At 53.9% G+C, this 17,483-nt stretch overlaps 2 protein-coding genes across 2 annotated transcripts; one reads left to right on the forward strand and one right to left on the reverse strand.

Annotated features, from left to right (window-relative positions):
• Positions 1 to 1,310: 1,310 nt before the first annotated feature.
• On the forward strand, positions 1,311 to 9,719 carry MONBRDRAFT_27381 (uncharacterized protein; the record flags this gene model as incomplete). Its single annotated transcript, XM_001747771.1, has 35 exons — positions 1,311 to 1,413; positions 1,525 to 1,654; positions 1,766 to 1,922; positions 2,033 to 2,132; positions 2,281 to 2,418; positions 2,510 to 2,701; positions 2,796 to 2,911; positions 2,962 to 3,119; positions 3,218 to 3,280; positions 3,399 to 3,502; positions 3,573 to 3,736; positions 3,964 to 4,009; positions 4,120 to 4,285; positions 4,401 to 4,593; positions 4,992 to 5,154; positions 5,254 to 5,296; positions 5,399 to 5,640; positions 5,774 to 5,949; positions 6,084 to 6,229; positions 6,338 to 6,511; positions 6,635 to 6,964; positions 7,076 to 7,161; positions 7,249 to 7,346; positions 7,421 to 7,476; positions 7,592 to 7,692; positions 7,770 to 7,829; positions 7,912 to 8,047; positions 8,164 to 8,283; positions 8,419 to 8,554; positions 8,634 to 8,712; positions 8,824 to 8,915; positions 8,996 to 9,149; positions 9,248 to 9,312; positions 9,433 to 9,492; positions 9,597 to 9,719. The coding sequence occupies 35 exons, from the start codon at positions 1,311 to 1,313 to the stop codon at positions 9,717 to 9,719; spliced, it is 4,470 nt and encodes a 1,489-aa protein (XP_001747823.1).
• A 598-nt stretch (positions 9,720 to 10,317) lies between these two features.
• MONBRDRAFT_10070 (uncharacterized protein) lies at positions 10,318 to 16,572 on the reverse strand (the record flags this gene model as incomplete). Its single annotated transcript, XM_001747876.1, has 6 exons — positions 10,318 to 11,750; positions 11,914 to 12,054; positions 12,221 to 15,005; positions 16,003 to 16,224; positions 16,362 to 16,415; positions 16,510 to 16,572. 6 exons carry the CDS (start codon positions 16,570 to 16,572, stop codon positions 10,318 to 10,320), a joined length of 4,698 nt encoding a protein of 1,565 aa, XP_001747928.1.
• Between the last annotated feature and the right edge of the window lie 911 nt (positions 16,573 to 17,483).

Here is a 17,483-nt window from a genome sequence, read left to right on the forward strand (position 1 = left end):
AAAGCTTTCTTCTTGACAATGATTTTATCAAGAGACAGAATCTAGATTTCTCGAGATGAAGAGAAAACAAAAAATCAAAGCAAAACAGGAGCACGCTTGATGTTTGCGCATTGAGTTTGACCAACTGCACGGCATGGGGGTTCGGCCAGTGGGCCTCGAAGCCAGAGTCGGATCGATTTATGTACCTGTATTACCCATGTCAGTGGATTCATGCAAGCATGCGATGCCACGAATTGTGTGTTCGTGTGCGAAGCCAAAGTGCGCAACAAAGCGCCTCCAATCCAGTCACTTCCAGTCGCTCTCTCGTGTGCTTGCCAGTCATTGAATCGGCTCTTACCTCATGTGTCCTTGCCCCCTGACATGCCAGTTCCGCTTGCCCATGCATGCACACACACACACACACACACACACACACACACACACACACACACACACACACACACACACACACACACACACACACACACACAGAGTGTCCCAAAAAGAAAAAAAGATTTCGTCAACAGTGGCGCTGTCTCTCTGTCTCTATGGGGATTACTGTGTCTCTCTGAATCTCTGTGTCAAGCTCCTTGACCTCACCCCATCTCTCGTTAAGTCACACCAACGCCATAGAAATGCCAGTATGGGCCAGTGGGGAAATGTGTCTCTCTGCTTTGCGGTCTTGTTCACAACCTCTCTCTGATTTTCAAGCTGTTGGTTTGATGTCAATTCTTCGCCTTCACACGTTTGGCGGCGACTCGAGTCGGAGCACGTCCCGACGAGGTCGGCAACTGGCAGACTTGGTAAGAGGGGAGGGGGGGCGCGGGAGGTGGAGCGGGAGGGGCGATACGTGTCATTTCTACGCGACACGACGTGTCACCCTCGCGCACAGCAACCTACCTCAACGTAAAGGAAGTCAGTGGTGACGCGAAGGCCTCCAGCCTCGTCAAGCCGATCACACACATAGAAATTGGGTGTTGGCAGCTCCAGCCTCACGAAGTTCAAGCCCACCTTGTGGCGCTGCTTGCCCCCAGGCATTGCATTGTTTCTCATCCTTGTTGGTGGTGGTAGTCACCATCCATCACCTGTCGTGTAGAGGTCCCTGGCATTTTCTGAGCTGCTCCCTTGTGTGCCGCTTCAGTTCCTTGTCTTTCTTGACCGCTGCCCCTGCCTCACCCGCGTCTGATCAGGTGGGCGCCGCTGTGCTGGATCGGAACCCAAACCTGCATATTCTTGCACTTGTCATTCGTGCTCTTGGCCCATCTCACGCCATATATTGCCTTTCGTCCCAGACCAGCGTTTGGTCACCAGGGCCTCCGTCGCGCTCAGCCATGGCGCCTTTTGTTAGCGCCATCAACTCGAACGAGGATGTACTCACCCTCACTCTTGGTGATGACGCGAGCATTCAACACCGCCTCTACCGCCTCTCCAAAGGTCGGGGCTGCCTGGCTGCTGCTGTCATTGGCCAAGTTTGAGGTACCCTGGCTGTCTCTGGTGCCCTCACGACCAGCTATTGTGTGGTCTGCCCCCTCGTGATCACTGCAGGCTCGCGCGTGCGCTTCATGCCCGCTGCCTGCCTTCGAGGCCGCTCCATCAAACTCGAAATCAACTACCCCTTCAACAAGAAAAACTTTGATCGCCTTGACTTTACCACGTTGCACTTTGGCGTGGACCCGTGAGTGCCCACCCGACTTTGAAGAGGGGTTGAAGCAGTTCCCGCCTATTGCTTGCCACCACCACCACCACCATTCGCTTACCTTTCCAATGCAACGTCTGCTCTTTTTAGGACCAGTCCCAATAGTGACCCCTATACTGACCTGTTCTTCGAGCTGGCAGGCACGTTTGACTTTCGCTACACGGTGGAGCCCTCCGACAACAGCATCCTTGGCATCTCCAAGCAGCGCAAGGCCGACGAGGGACCAAAGCAGCCTAACAAATTTCAGGTTGATGCAACCTCGCCACTCAAAGCCTACCCTTGCCGTCCTTTACAGCTACAACCCCTTAAGTTGGCACTCATTCAACCTTGCTGGGCTTGACGTCGGGCCTCTTGCAGGGCCATATCATTGTCGAGTCTGAGATCATGCTTGGCTCCCGCCGCTTGACCCTCGACAATCTCTCCATCATGACCATGATCCCACCGGCCATGGGCCCGAGTGAAAATTGGCTCAACCAATTTCAACTCGCATCTGATACCGAGTTCAGCGCCGTCCACCTGTGCCCCATTCAGGCAAGGAGCCCCCCCCCTTTCAAACGGAAAAAAAAAAAAAAAATTGTCCCGCTCCGAGCTGCGACTGTAAGCAGCTATCGCTATGATAGATTTGCAAGCTGACCAGTCACTTGCCCAACCGCAGGAGCAAGGTGGTTCCAATTCTTGTTATAGCCTCAAGAATCAGCTGCGCCTGAACCCCAAGCTCTTTGGCGAGGATCCCGACAAAGCCGGTGCGCCCTGGGTGGCGCATCGTTGTTCTCGCTTCCCATACCCAATTGATGCCGCACACATTCTAATTGCGCACCGCCCGTTCACGTCTAGACGCCAAGCTGGCCGAGATTGTGGCTCAGGCCAACAAGCCTCGCGACGAGGGAGGTTTGGGCTTGGTTCTCATCATGGACGTGGTGTACAACCACACCTCCCCTGACAGCGAGTGGCTCAATGACCATCCCGAAGCCGGCTTCAATTTGGTCAACAGCGCCTTTCTACGCGCCCCTTTCGTCCTGGATCGAGGTACTTGCTCCATCAATCATGCCGTGCCGTCGCCAACGTATGCCTTCCAAGAGACTTGCTTCTCACTTGCTTTCCTTTTTGCTTCTCTGCACAGCCATTGCGCTCATGTCCAAACAAATTGGCGACGGCACCTTGGACCTGCCTCGCCGAGTCCAGTCACAGGAAGATGTGACGCGCCTCATCGATCATCTCGAGTACCAGATCCTTCCCGTACGAACACGGCGCATAGGATGACTGCGGTTCCGTCTCACCCGGTGCAGTGTGCTCATCCCGCTGAACATCTTTCTCTCGCTCTCTCGCGCTCTCTCTCTCTCTCTCTCTCTCTCTCTCTCTCTCTCTCTCTCTCTCTCTCTTCCAACTCGACTCAACACAGCGACTTGACCTCAAGTCCTTTTATCTCGTTCAAGAAGACGATGCGGTAGCAGCCTTTCGCGAGTTTTTGATCTCAAATCCCAAGCCTGCCATCGTCGAAGGCAACGAACCGCTCTTTTGTCAAAGCCACCTTGCGCGAAACAGCATCGTTGACATGGACGTGGCCCTACATCGCAGCAGCTACCTGGTTCACCGCAATGCTCAATGGTCAGTTTTGTTATTGAAAAATTCAGCTCACGTTCTCAAGAGTGTCATGGAACTAGCGCAACGCCGTGACTAATGCGCCGTCCGCTCATCCACTCGATCTCTCTGCTGCTAATCTCAGGGCCTGTGCCTGGCTTCGCAATGAAATCAAAAACTACAATGGCGCGCTGGACCACGAGTATGGCCATGCCAACGCTCCCTCTGCTCAATGCTTGATGCCATCATGTAGTTCAAAGCCCAAAAGCACTCCTCGCCTCCTCATCCTAAACCTGTGACACTTGCAGACTGGATGCAGATCTGGGCTCTGCCATGGGAAGTCTGCGCGGTACCATGGCGTACGAGCGCCTTGATCCCACGGGCCCGTGCCTTGGTGACATAGACGAGCAGCATCCGCTGTTCAGTCCTTACTTCACCATCTTGGCGAAAGGCCGCAAACAGGACACCTACGATTACAGCCCGGTAAGCTTGTTATTTGTTTTTATTTTTTTTATTTTTTATTTTATTTTTATTTTTTTATTTTTTTATTTTTTTATTTTTTTATTTTTTTATTTTTTATTTTATTTTTTTTGTATTTTGTTGTGGTTGTGGTTGTTGTTGTTTTCTCAACGCGTACCGTGTGCCTGGACTGCACGGCATGGTGTCCTGCTGCTGGTCTGGTGCTCAATTTATTTTGGCTTTCTGTGCAGGAGCTGTTGGAAGCCTTCGATCTTGAGCATTGCCTGGTCAACAACGGTCAGACTTGCTTCGCTTTGCTTGACGCAGCACCTTCAGGCACCCTTGGCTCATGAAGGCATGGTCAAATGGCGGCTCATACCTCGCATTTTGCTCGCAATTGGCATTAGGCTGGCTGTTCGGCGGGGATCCATCCACCGACTTTGTGCATCCAACCTCGCGCGCGTACTTGCGCCATGACGTCGTCATTTGGGGCGACTGCGTCAAAATGCGCTACGGCTCGGGTCCTAAAGACAGTCCTTGGTTGTGGGAGCACATGGCCGAGTACACGCGCCGGTTTGTCTTCTATGGGGCATTCGTGGTCTAAGTTCTACCCGGCCACCTGTTTTTACTTGCCTCACAAAACTGCGTGGCCATGTCCAAACCGATCATCGCTTTCATCCTGTTGTAGAGTCTGCAAGAACTTTCATGGCGTGCGCATTGACAACTGTCACAGCACACCACGTCACGTGGGCCAGTATATGATGGACATTGGCCGCACCGTGCGGCCTGATCTGTTGGTGGTTGCTGAGCTTTTCACCAACAGCGCGGAAACTGATGCTGCGTTCACCAACCAACTAGGCATCAGCACCCTGATTGGAGAGGTACATTCTAAAATCGTGTCATTGGGGACTTGATTGGATACTCACACGCAATGCCCGGGTCCTCGGCTTGAGCCTTTAGTTGGGATCTGCTCTGTCTCACTCCACCTCGGCGTCTCGCACGTCTAGTCTATGACACCTGGCAATTCTCGTGATTACAGCACCCATTTGCACCGGTTGGCAGGCCAGCCTACCGGCTCCTTCACGGCCATGTCCCACCGCCCTCTTGAAGTGGCACAGCAGAGCCCACGCCACGTGTTTTACGACGCGTCACACGATACGGAATATCCAGGCCGCCGGGTGAGCTTGTAGTGCGGGCTCGCAAACAAATTTTGCATCCAAGTTCCATCTCATAACCAACTCACGTGCTCATGTGTCCGACGCCGTGGTCCTTGAAACAGTACACCTTGGAGCATTCCCTTCCCCTGATGGCTTTGAATGCTCTCATTTCCAACGGCACCGGCACCACTCGTGGCTTTGACGAGCTCTGGCCTGATAAGATGAATGTGGTGGCCGATCCACGCAAATACCGCCCATGGACTGGCAACAACAAGCCCAAGTCAGGTAACGTATTTATCAGATCCCTGTGTATCTGCCAGTTTCAATCCGACGCGCCAATCAAACACAGTGAGCCTCATGGACGGATGTTTTCGGGAATTGTAGACGATGAAGTGGGCATTTCCACAGGCCTGTATCGTTTTCGTCGGTGAGGTGGCGGCTCGGTCATTGCTGTCAGCTTGCTTGGTTTGGACGAGTGTCTCGCTGCAACACTTACATGAAGCATGCCTGTGGAATTTTCGTGTCAAAGGGTGCTGAACCAGCTTCATCACCGTCTGACAGACGAGCACTATGATCAAGCTTACGTCGACTTGAAGAGCAATGATATCATTACTGTGACTCGTCACTGTTTGAAGACGCTTCAAGAAGTCACCGTAGTGGCTCGCCTGGCCTTTTCGGGCGACAATTTGGGTGATGAAAGTGCCGAGCTTCACCTCGAAGCACCTGGTCGAGTCAAGCGTGTCATACTGGCAGCCCGCCCGATTGCAGCCGGTGTGTGCGTGCTTTTCCTTTGTGAAATCTTGTCGCCATTTGAGTGGCCAAGCGGATTGGGCGGGGCGCACTTGACACTCACGATCCGGTCTAATGTTGGTCCCAAACCCCATGTCCATTTACACTTGCACAGCCAAGCCCGCCGGCGATTTGCAATCATCCAAGTGGTCTTATGGACACTCGCTCGAGTATGAGGACTTTCTAAACGTTGAGCCCAAAGAATGCCCCAACTTGGATATCACATCCCACGAGACAGGCGATCGCCTACGCGTGTCAAAGTTCCGGCCGGGTGCTGTCCTTGTGTACACGGTGCGTCTTTTTTTTTTTTCAAGCCAACCATGTCGCTGCAAGATGGACTTGGCTCTTTCTACTGCCTCTGTACATCTCTGAGCTGTGCATTTCTTTCTTCATTTCACTTTGTTGCCGCTGCTCTGGCTGAACAGGTCGAGCCTCTGCCGGCCATGCTCAACGCTGTTACCACGATTGAGAACATCCTGAAGCAGCCCAATCATCCCGTGGAGATGACCGCTGTAGATCTCAATCACGCTCTCTTTCGCTGCAATCAAGAAGAGGAGACGGAGGAGGGAAAGTACGTGCCTGATCTTCTCTGGATGAGGCTTGAAAACCTATATAACCAAGCCCTGTTTTTCCTGTACACGTTTGCCTGACGTTTGGCGTCATCCATCTTTTTTATCAGGCAAGATGGAGTCTACTACATCCCAAACTATGGCCCGCTGAAGTTTGTTGGGCTGCTTGGCTTGATTCCTTTGCTGGACGAGATCGTGGCCAGCAACAACCTAGGCCATCCTCTTTGCGACAATCTGCGCGCAGGACCATGGCTTCTAAAGTTTCTTGCCCAGCACCTTGCCAAGTATGCCCTGTAGAAATATGCTAGAGCGAGGAGGATTGCTGCAATGCCGCCAAGCAGGGAATGCAAAAGGTCATGGCAAACACTGATTTACTAATGTCACACCTCGCCTGGTCTTTGCCATAGGCGCAACTCGTGCAAGCCGTTGGCCAGCATCCTTTGGGATGCGGCCAAGGTGTACATGGACCTGCCAATTGGCCGCAGACCCTGGGCCTTTTCACAGGTGGTCAGCTACGTATATAACATTGTGTACAACTATGCGACTGGGCGGTTGATGAGCGATCAGGCAGGCCAATGCCGATTTGTGGAGCTTTTGACTCTGTCTTCGGTTCAGCTCTATGGCCTCGATGCTCGGCGCACGCTGGACAAAGCCAGCCTTGAGCAGGATTCCGCTCAGCTCTCCATGGCCGCGGGGTTGCCACACTTTGCAGCCGGCTGGATGCGCAGCTGGGGCCGGTATGTTGCTTTGGACTAGGCTCAGCTAAACAAAGATCAGGGAACGCCACCAAAGGGCGCTCAGCCCGCAATGCACATGAATGAGCCTGAGACTGACTTTGTGCCTTGTAGTGACACCTTTATCGCGCTGCGCGGCTTGCTCATGGTCACTAAAAATTACGAGGGTGCCAAGCTCTTGATCCTACGCTATGCGGCCGGTATGCTTTCTGTTTTTTTGCTTCGCATCGTTCTGCGTTGCTGGCATGGAGAATACGCTAACGAGTGTTGCTTGGAACTTTGTGTAGTGGTCCGTCACGGTTTGATTCCCAACTTGTTTGACGGCGGCCGCAACCCGCGCTACAATTGCCGTGACGCTACCTGGTGGTGGTTGCAAGCCATCAAGGTTTGTGTCTCAGTCCGAATGCCTGCCCAGTGCCAATTCACCACCTCATGCAACGCTTTGTCAATACACCTTAGGACTATTGCACTCTCGTGCCATTTGGCGAAGATATTCTCTTTGAGGTTGTCGAACGGTGAGTCATTCCGACCGTCTCTTGTCAGAGGCAGGAAGACTGTCGTCCATCCAGCGCTTGTGAAAACTTGTGGTGCAGCACTGCCTCATACACCAAACCAACCAACACCTATCAGCCGCTTTCCTAGTGATGACCCCCGTGAGTTTGAAGAGTCTGGCACAGTATCCATGCCACTGTGTCTGATTATGCATGAGGTGCTGCAGAAGCATCTTCACGGTAAGAGTCCCGGATTGCCCTCTTGCTGTAATCATTGATGTACCGCGCCTCACCTTTCATCCCGCTGATATCTCCAGGCATCGAGTTTCGCGAATGGAATGCCGGCCCCGACATTGACCGTGACATGAGTCCCGAGGGTGAGATGCGTAGCTGTGATATTCGCATCGAGAACAAAGCGCTCTTTTGTGCAGCACTGATTGGATGATGACTGTGGCGCAGGTTTTGATATTGCGATTCACGTGGACCGCGAAACGGGCTTCATCCATGGCGGTTCACGTTGGAACTGTGGCACGTGGATGGACAAGATGGGCTCGTCGGAGCGCGCCGGAAACAAGGGCCATCCTGCCACACCTCGGTATGGCGCGTGGCGCTTTACGTGCTTTGGGTCGTCCCCACAAGTTGTGAAACATTGCCGGCTTGCTTACTGCTGGCGCCCGACGCTCAACATTTGACCTTTGTGCACGGGCATAGCGATGGCGCGGCTGTGGAGATCCAGGGCTTGGCCTATTCGGTTTTGTCTTGGCTAGCTGCCATGCCAAAGTGCCCTCTACAGCCGCTACACACAGAGAGTGTGGGTTCGGGCGAAAAGACGTGCGTTACGTGTGGGGCGTGCCTTGTTAGGTGGCTGAGAACGGTTCTGTTCGTCTCTTTTTTTTTTTTTTTTTTTTTTTTTTTTTTTTTTTTTCCCTGATGAAGCTATTGTGTGTACACATTGGTTCTGTACAGTTGGACCTTTGAGCATTGGGCAGATTTGCTCAAGGCCAACTTCAGCAAACATTTTTATGTGCCGCGCATGGATGCGGGCGATTACGACTCTTATGTCGTCAACGAGGAACTCGTCAATCGTCGAGGCATTTTCAAGGTGGGTAGATTGGTCCTGGCGTTGCACTTGCAAGCTTGCAATACCCTTTTCATCATTCCTGCTTTCTTCAAAAATACAGGATACGGTCGGATCTTCGGCCGAGTATACCGACTACCAGCTGCGGCCCAACTTTCCAGTCGCCTTGGCCGTGGCTCCTGGTGAGTGTGGTGGCAAGCTGTAGCCCTTCTCTTTGGGATGGCCGACCGGTAGGCGTCGAGCTCTTAAGGCATGAAGAATCTGACTGCGCTATTTTGGCTGCTGTATCATAGAGCTTGTCTCAGATGCACACGCACTTTCAGCACTACGTTTGGCCGAGGAGGTTCTGCTTGGGCCACTGGGCATGCGGACCCTTGATCCTTCGGTATGACTGCTCTCAGCTGCTGGCCTGATTGGCGGGTCCTTGTGACGGCTCAACTCACATTGCGCGATGCTCAAACAAAGGACTGGAAGTACCGACCCAACTACGACAACAGCAATGACACCGACGATTACCAGGTTGCCAAAGGGTTCAACTACCACCAGGGACCTGAATGGCTCTGGCCAATTGGCTACTTTTGCCGTGCCATCCTCAATTTTGCCGACAACAAGCAAGATAGTACGTTTTGCTTGTTGGACCACCTTCGAGTTGATGGAATCTGCTTTGCCTCGTCCTATTTTGCTCCACTCATCACGCGCTTGAAATCATCTCGGCAGCCATTCATCGCATCAACCAGTTTTTCGCCCGGCACGAAGAACATCTGGCTCATAGCCATTGGGTGGTACGTATGGAAAAACAAACGCAAGATATGTCGGTTGGACTTTTTGCCTGCAACGCCCGACTTTGCCGACTTGCTTCAGGATTCAATCGCCTTTGGCCGTCATGCGCGCCACCATTGTAGGGCTTGCCGGAGCTTTGCAATGAAAATGGAAGTTTTTGCGCCGATTCATGCCCAACACAGGTCTGCGCCCGCCCCCTTTCATCACCAATCGTCATCCCACCGGTACATCACCGGCGATAATCCTCATTCGATTGTCTGATGGTCCCATGATGCTCGTACGTCAGGCCTGGTCTGCAGCAGCCGTCTTGGACGTTTTGTATGACGCCAACATGCTTTCCAACCCGATTCAGCAAAAGTCACCACGCCGTAGCTCGAGCTTCCGCGCCTTCCGTCTCTCCTCGGTCTAGAGAAGCGACTGTGCTAAGGCTGGGTGAGCGTGACTCTTGCTCGATGTTCTGATGTGCACGTACTTGTACTGCCATCACGTGTGAAGCAATTTACGGCGTCCACGCCATAAAATTACTACTAACACATGCAAAGTGTATCAAGGTGAAAGCGTGATGCCGACTTGGTGGACTATGTTAAGACAAAATTTTCACTGCATCTGTTCAATTGCAATTGGCAATTGGTTTTGGGAGAGCAACAAACTCAGCTCTCTGATCGTGAGACAAGCGATTGGGATGAGACAAAACAGACACAAATTCACAAACCCACAGACAAATCATGCCAGAAAGGAAAAAGACAAGAAAAGGCGTAAACATCACAAGCAGCCCAGGTCTGCTGCTTGTAGCAAGTGCATTGTGGGATTTTCTACAACTGAAAAACCAAAGGGTGTGGATTGAAAAACAAAACACCGCAAAGTGGCTCAGCCACAAATGAAGCTCGAGAAGAACACGGCTCGACGCGCCTCGTATTGTCAGGAGATGTAGCGTGCAACATGAGAGCTACCACCGCGATTTGGATATGCCAAAATCAAGAAGTGGCATTTCTGCAATGGCCCCCGATTCATACGACTGAAGAGAGCGAGATCTTCCCCTTTTTGATGCGGTTGATGGTGGCTCGTCGGTTCAATGCCAGCTGCTGCGCGACCTCGGGTGTTACTGATGCACGGGGGCTTGGCCGATTTGAGTCAACTTCCGTAATGTTGTCAAGTGCCACACCGGGAACACGGTGCGCGGAGCCCCCCGAGTCATCAGTGCCTGCGCTATCCGTATGCCGCCCCAAGCCGCCAAGTGCCACCTGTTTGTGAATGGAGTGTTCCGGAAGTCCAGGGGCAGCGCCGTTGTTGTGTTGAATACGGCGATGCGCGTTGGATGGAGACGCGTTGTGTACGGCACGTCCACCGCTGCCAGGAGCTTGTGCGCCATCCTGCACGCCATTGGAGGTCTGTGCAGGCATGCCTGAGCTCCGGGTGGGTGTCGACAGGTGCGTGTGGGGGCTTGACCCACCCTGAGCATGATTATTGGAATGAGCGGGGCGAGGAGAGGGACTCAGCACAGTGCTCAGTGAGCTTTGCGAGCGCTGTGAAGGACTCTGCTCAGTGCGTTGGGATTCCAACGAGCGCTGTGAAGGGCCAGAGTTTAGGGTGTGTTGGGCCAACTGGACACAGACGGCATGGGCGCTGCTGTAATGAGAAGCAGCCTGCTCGTTCTTGGCCAAGGCGGAGCCCGTGCGTCGCACAAGGGGGCTAACTTGAGCCAAGATAACCGGCGAAAGGCGCGAGTAGACCTGAGGAATCGGAAGTTTGCTGTTTGTTGATGCGTCGTGGCCTTCTTGATGGGCATTGTTAGACTTGTCGAGCGCCCCCATGTCCACATCTTCCACGCTGATAGCGGCAACCGAGTCGCGATTCTTCAAAGGCAACATCACGTAGTTATGTAGCACGCGGCGAATAAAATTTTTCTTGCGCCCAGTGCTTACCCCGCTGCGAATGGAATCGTTATCACCATCGCTGCTCTGGAGAGCAGATTCGCGTCCCATGGAATCCGAAGCGACGCGTAGCGTTTCCACTGCCGGTGCGTGTACGAGCGCCGGAGAAGGGCATGGCATGAGCAGCGGGCAAGGTAGCCAGTCCTGTTCCGGAGTGCTGCAAATCTTGACCAAGTCAAAGAGTGTATCAGCACAGGGCTTGCCATCAAGGCAGAATCCCAAATCATCGACGAAGGTGATGAGCACGTGGGTGATGACGCACTCGTCATCAAGGAAAGAAAGCGCAAAATTGTCCTTGCCCGTGCTACTGGTTCGAACAAGAAACAGGCCCGGACGGGAGTGCTTTGACAGTTGAGCCTCAGCTTCGGCTCGGGAGATGTCACCAAAGAACCATGGCTGGTGATTCAACTCGTCGTCGTCATCTACCACTGGCAAGGCGTTGCTGGCAAAGCGAGGGCATTCCTCCGTCAAAAATGCCGAATCTGTGGGCGTCAATCGAAAAGGCAATTCTGTTGGGGTGGGGAACAACCGAGCCCAGCCCAACCCAAACCAAACGAGTGTTGAGTGAGAGGGAAAGAGAGCACATGACAAGACATAGCTGCATGGGGTTGTGTTGACCACGGTACGACGAGGCAATGTGGAACATTGTATTATGTCACCAGCTGAACGTACCGGTGGGGAAGATGCAGTAGTGCACAATGAGGTCGCGCAGGGTTAAAAATGCGCGGTCAGAGTCTTTGAAGCTAAACTTGCCATCCGTCAAGCGTTCGACCAGGTAATGTGTCACTTGATCATTGAACTTCACGGACAAGGCTACCACAAGGATAGTAAAAAAAGTGAGCCGACGATGAGCAGCAACCAATACACCTCAACACAGATGCCCCTTCATTAGCTGCACCCTTCTTTGCCCAATTCTTTGAAATGTCCACTCTGACTCAGCAGGAAGACGCGGTGGATGCTCGTAGGGTCAGACACATACCAAAGCAGCCCGGTTGTGAGGTGGAGGGCCGTAGGACGAAGGCTCCGTTGGGGACGGGGTGATCCAAGTTTGTGAGCTTGGCCATGGCTCGATCGCGGGCCTCACGAGTATGCTCCACCCAGCGCTGAAACGTTTTTTGGAGGTACATCACAAGTTCAAACGAATCATGACCTTCAGTCGTGAAGACATGGCACTCGCGCTGATCCTGCTCATTCTTCGACACAAGATAAAACATTTCTTCGTCCACCATGATGACAACGGCCTCTATTTGCTGCAAAGGCCGAGACATGACAATGGCATGCGTGGTGGGCACGACCATGTACACGCGATTTTCAACGATGTCGCACGTCACAAAAAGCTTTTGAGCGTTGAGGGCCATGGCTGATTGTTGCAGCTGTAGAACTCGGGCCCGCAGCTGCTGCGGATCAGCCATCAAGTCATCCTTGACTGCGAAGCCAGCGAGAAAACGCGCAGTCGCCTCGCGTTGCGGCATGCTTGTGGATGGGCTCAGCGTAGCATAACGGCCCGAGCTGCGCAGGCTATTTTGGCGAACTCGACGGCTGCTCTTGGGTTCGTTAATCTCGTCCAAGTTGACGACGTGCGATGTGTTCTTGCCAGACATAAAGTCAATCTGTCCCGAGTCGGCATCTTCGTCCCTGCTGCTGGGCTCTTCCAGTTTCAAACTAATATTCATGCACTCACTACGGGAGATGGACTTTTGGTGTTGCAAGAACCACCGCGCGATGGTCAGATTCTGCGGCGTAGCCAGAGGCAAGTGGGACACGGTGTAGGGGGTGCGCTGAAATTCGCGCAAGTGTTCCAGCAGCTTGCCAACCGCACGATGCTTGTAAAAATGAATCAGTTCCTGATCGTTCTCAGACGGAATGTCTGGCTCGGCAACGGAGAGCTTGATGCGGTCCGGGTTGCCTTGTTCGCAAAACAGAACGTCCTGGCAGAAGATGCCCACAAATGGCATGGTCGGGAGCTGGCAACGACGACTAGTGGCAAAGCCATAGGCTGGCTGCCGGACCGTGCCGGCAGAAAAGAAGCCCTTGAGCCGCGAACGGTACTTGGCGCGATTGTCCGAGGGGCTCAGCAGCTTCTCCATCGTATTAAAGTAGAAGCGCCACGTGTCACCCACCAGTTCCCAAGTACGCACAAGACGGCGCACAGCAGGGTGCGAGAGGGCAGAAATGACGGCAAAGACGCCGTGCAAGTTTTGATTCTCGTCGAAACGGTCAATCAGCTGGATGAGCTTCTCCAAGTTCTGTGCGCGCTCGCGCACATCTGGCTCGGTGAGAAGAATGGTGAGGACCCAGTTGTTGAATTGATTGAAGCGTTGCGTGATGCGGTTGACGAGCATTTCGTCGCGATTTTCACCCTTGCGCCAATTTTCCTGAAGCAGGTTGACCGCGTCAATGTGGCAAAAGTCTTCGTGGTCTAGCTTGGTCATGACGTCACAGATCAAGTCAACATTGATTTCCTGGTGGTAGCAGGGGCCGACGCTTCGTTCCGGTACAAGGAGCACGCGGGATAGGCGCAGCTCGTGGGGATGCAGGGTATCGGAGATGGCGAGGGCAAAGCCTGGGCAGCGAAAGCGATAAGAGTGGGCATCGATGGTCATCAGGTGGCCGCCCGAATATTGTTCAGCACCGAGGTGTCCCTGATAGTTGCGATTGGCCTGCTCAAGATCCTCGCGGCAAACCTGAACCTTGACATCTGCAAGAGTGCGCTCGGGTTCCAACTCGAACTGCATGTCCGTGCGATGACCCCCGGGTTTGGTAATCTCAATATAGAGCGGGATGGTGGCGCCTGGTTGCCAGTCCTCCACTTTGCGGCTGGGTGCAGGTGACAGGTTGAGCTTGAGGTGACTTTTCCAGGTGCAAGTGTCCGGCAAGCACTGAGCAAACTGGTACATGACCTTGACGAGGCCAGCGTCGCGATTGAAACCGTAATCAGTGGCGTGCGGCGGGTCGTGGTAGCCTTGAGACCAAACGCAAAGCAACTTGGTCACAAGATCACGATCTGTCGGGTGGTCTGCCACGTGTTGGTAGAGAAATTGGAAGACTTCCGTGGAAGAAATGAACATGCGAAAGCACATGAAGAAGTCACGAATATAGTTGGTGTCCCCGAGGCTTTGACCCTGCAAGAGTAGGGACAGCAGGCGTTGCTTGGAGCCACCGACGACGATGAACTCCAAATCATTTCGCGCATCCAAGAGCTTGACGATCAGATCACCGTGACGGACACGAAGCAGAGAGTCGTTGACGCCAGGGGTCGGCGTGGAGGTTGGAGTCGCGACGGCTGCTTTGGCTGTCGAATCAGCGCTTTTGTAGGTGGGGGCAGATGTGACAGCATCTTGAGGATTGACGCTTCGGCTACGCGAGCGATTGTCCTTGTTCTTGCGCGTTCGGTTGGGCCCGGGCATCGCTGTGGCGGTGGTGGCTGCGCCAGGATCTAGTTCAATGGGATCTGAACTAAAGCGCGCGCGTCGTCGACGCCCAAACCACTGATTGGAGCGTGGGGACCCAGATGATTGGTTTTGTGATGAGGAGCGAGAGCGGCCTGAGGAGATGGCATCGGCGTTTGGTGAAAGGTTATTGTGCGCTGTTCGCATGGCTGATAGGGCATCCTCAATGGCTAGTTCTAGCATGCCTGGATTGGCAGCACACGACAGCGCACGAAGCAGGTGGTCCGCCGTGTTCTCCGGATAGTGAACAGCGCGGCCGGGGCCGGTAGCTGCCACTGTCAGAGCCCTGTGGAGTGCAGAAAGAGTGAATCTGTACTGCGAGGAAGGAAAAAAAAAAAAAAAAAAAAAAAAAAAAAAAAAAAAAAAGTAGAAGCAGCATAAACCATAAACAAAGAGCGAAAAAGAGGGCGAGGGCTTGATACGCACGTAGGGCAGCCATAAATAAATTCAACATCACCCAGCAAGGCGGGAGCAGCGATATCGGCTAGAACCTGTCGTCGGCGACCTCGCACCTGGACAGATCCCTCAAGCAGAACTAGCCATTGGAGCAAGGGTGCGGTGAGTTGAACAAAGACGCGAAAAAAAGAGCATGTGGACATGGGCGCATGTGGTTGCGAAAAAAACTAAGGGCGAGAGGCGAAGCCCACATCATGACTCACCCCAAAAACCGTTGTGATTGGCCTGGGCCTGAAAGAGTATGTCACCAGCTTTCAGGGATGTGTGTCGCCCGAGTAATAGCACGCGGCCGAGGCGCTCGTCGACATCAAGGGCGATGCCCAACCGCTTGACTTGATGCATCAGCGTGGGCAAGTCGGCAGCTGGGGGTGTTGGGCAAGATGACGTCTATGGAAATGTGTGCGCACGTGTGTGCGTCGTGTGCGGGGGTGTGTGGAGATAATGAGGGCATGACGATGGGGCATGGTGAGATGATAACGCTTGCTTCAAGACTTGAAGCAACCGCCTCCAAGTCCGCCACGCGCTGGTGCATTTGAGTACAAGGAACAGGGCAAAGCGGCCCACCTCAAGGACACGCGAAGAAGATGAGCGTTGAGACGCATTTGAGTCTGAGCGAGCTCGGCTCTAAGATCGGTGATTGAAAAGATGACAACGGTCGATGAGCTGCAGAACCACAAGGAGGAAAAGTCTCCAAAGTCAGGAACTCTCGGCAACGCGGACAAGATGCAGATGACTATACCAAGGGCATGCGTTGACGCGTCGCATCGTCCGAAAGGGCAAAACATTTATCAACGTTGACCACCCCGTGCGGAGTGCGCTCATCGGCCTGTGTTTCGTGGAGGTTACCACAGATCACCTTGGTACTAATGGAGGCCTGTCGAGAGAGGAGGTAAAGCAGGTCTTGGTGCCCGTGTAAAAGGGCCTCATCGAGAGCTGTGTGCCCCCTGTGATTGCGAAGGTGCACGGGAAAATGGCCTGGCAGGATCAGCTGCATGCAAATGCCACGATGGCCGCGAATGGCGGCCATGTGCAGCAGCGAATTGCCCAGGGCATCGCGGATGGCTTGGGTTTCTGCTGGCTGCAGGGGAGGAGAAGGCAACCCAACGCGGGAGCGGGGCCTCGAAAGATGAGGGTGGCGGCGACCCTGACCAAAGGCAAAATCAAATGCGTGGCAGCGCATCGCGGGACGATGGGCGAAGGAAGGGTTGGGCTCACCAAATAGCCGTTGGCCCCGGCGGCAAGTTGCACGATGTCACCGGATATGCAGGCCTGTACCCGGTACCAAGACAGCCGAGCAGGGCAGGGACAGCGGTGTGAGGGGTGCTGCACAGCCTCCTAGATGTTGGGTTGGCAGCGGCCTTACCTCGACCAAGGCCTGCGAAGCATCTGTTGATGGCTGGTTTGCCCAAAAGGCCATGGAGACCATGGTGGGTGAGTCGAAGTGGGAGATGTGAGCTCCAGGCTGAGAGCCAGGCGGTAGCGAGGGGTCGATGTACAAGAAAGGTTGAACTTACATCCATGGCGATATGACACGTTAAAAGCTGAGCACTGCGGCGGCCATGGCGATGCCGTCGGGGACTTGATCGGTCAGCCACACAGGGAGGCGAACAAGGGTCCCCGCTGGCCAGGAGTGAAGGTGTGAGCATGGCAAAAGGAGAGCAAAAATGTGAGGCGGATGCGGGATTCAAGCCGAGGGCGGTGGTGGCGGCGGCGTGGTGGAGGCAGAGAATGTTCAGCACGCCCAGGTCAAGGTTGGATGGATGCAGAAGGAAGGGGGAAAGGATGGCGAGGTGGCATTTGCAAGGAAAGCGAGTGAGAACAGGACATACGTGCGGGTGCGTCAACGGGAACGAGGGGATGTTGCAGCCGAAACGGCGCAAGCAGTGGCTGAGGGACGACGTCGAGTCTTGTGCTCTTTGCCCCAGGAGGAATAGCAGGACGAAAAAGTGTTGACCGCTTGGGATCCACAGAGGTCAGGCAAGAGACGCACGGAGCACCCAACAGCTGCAGCTTTCCTGATGGGGCAGTGAGAAAGCGCGGTGGTCGAGGCAAGGAGATGGCAAGGATGAGTGCTGGTGAGCTCTGGGGCGCAGTTGGTGTCAAGACCCGGAGAGAAGCGAGCGCGGTTGCTGTGGGAGCCAAAGGAGAGGGAAGGGGTTTGAGAACCAAGAAGCACGGAAACGGGACGCTGATCAATCAATGAAAAGGTGAAGGGTGCTGTGGGGCACGGGCAAGGGCAGGTCGTGGAGCGCGGTTGTTAACCTCGAGGCGACGAGACGGCAGGGGAGAAAAGGGAAAATTGGGAGGGGGTCGTGTGGCAGGTTGGGGTGTTTGGGT

The sequence above is a fragment of the Monosiga brevicollis genome, genomic scaffold (genome assembly GCF_000002865.3).
Source record: "Monosiga brevicollis MX1 MONBRscaffold_19 genomic scaffold, whole genome shotgun sequence".
Taxonomy (NCBI): domain Eukaryota; class Choanoflagellata; order Craspedida; family Salpingoecidae; genus Monosiga; species Monosiga brevicollis.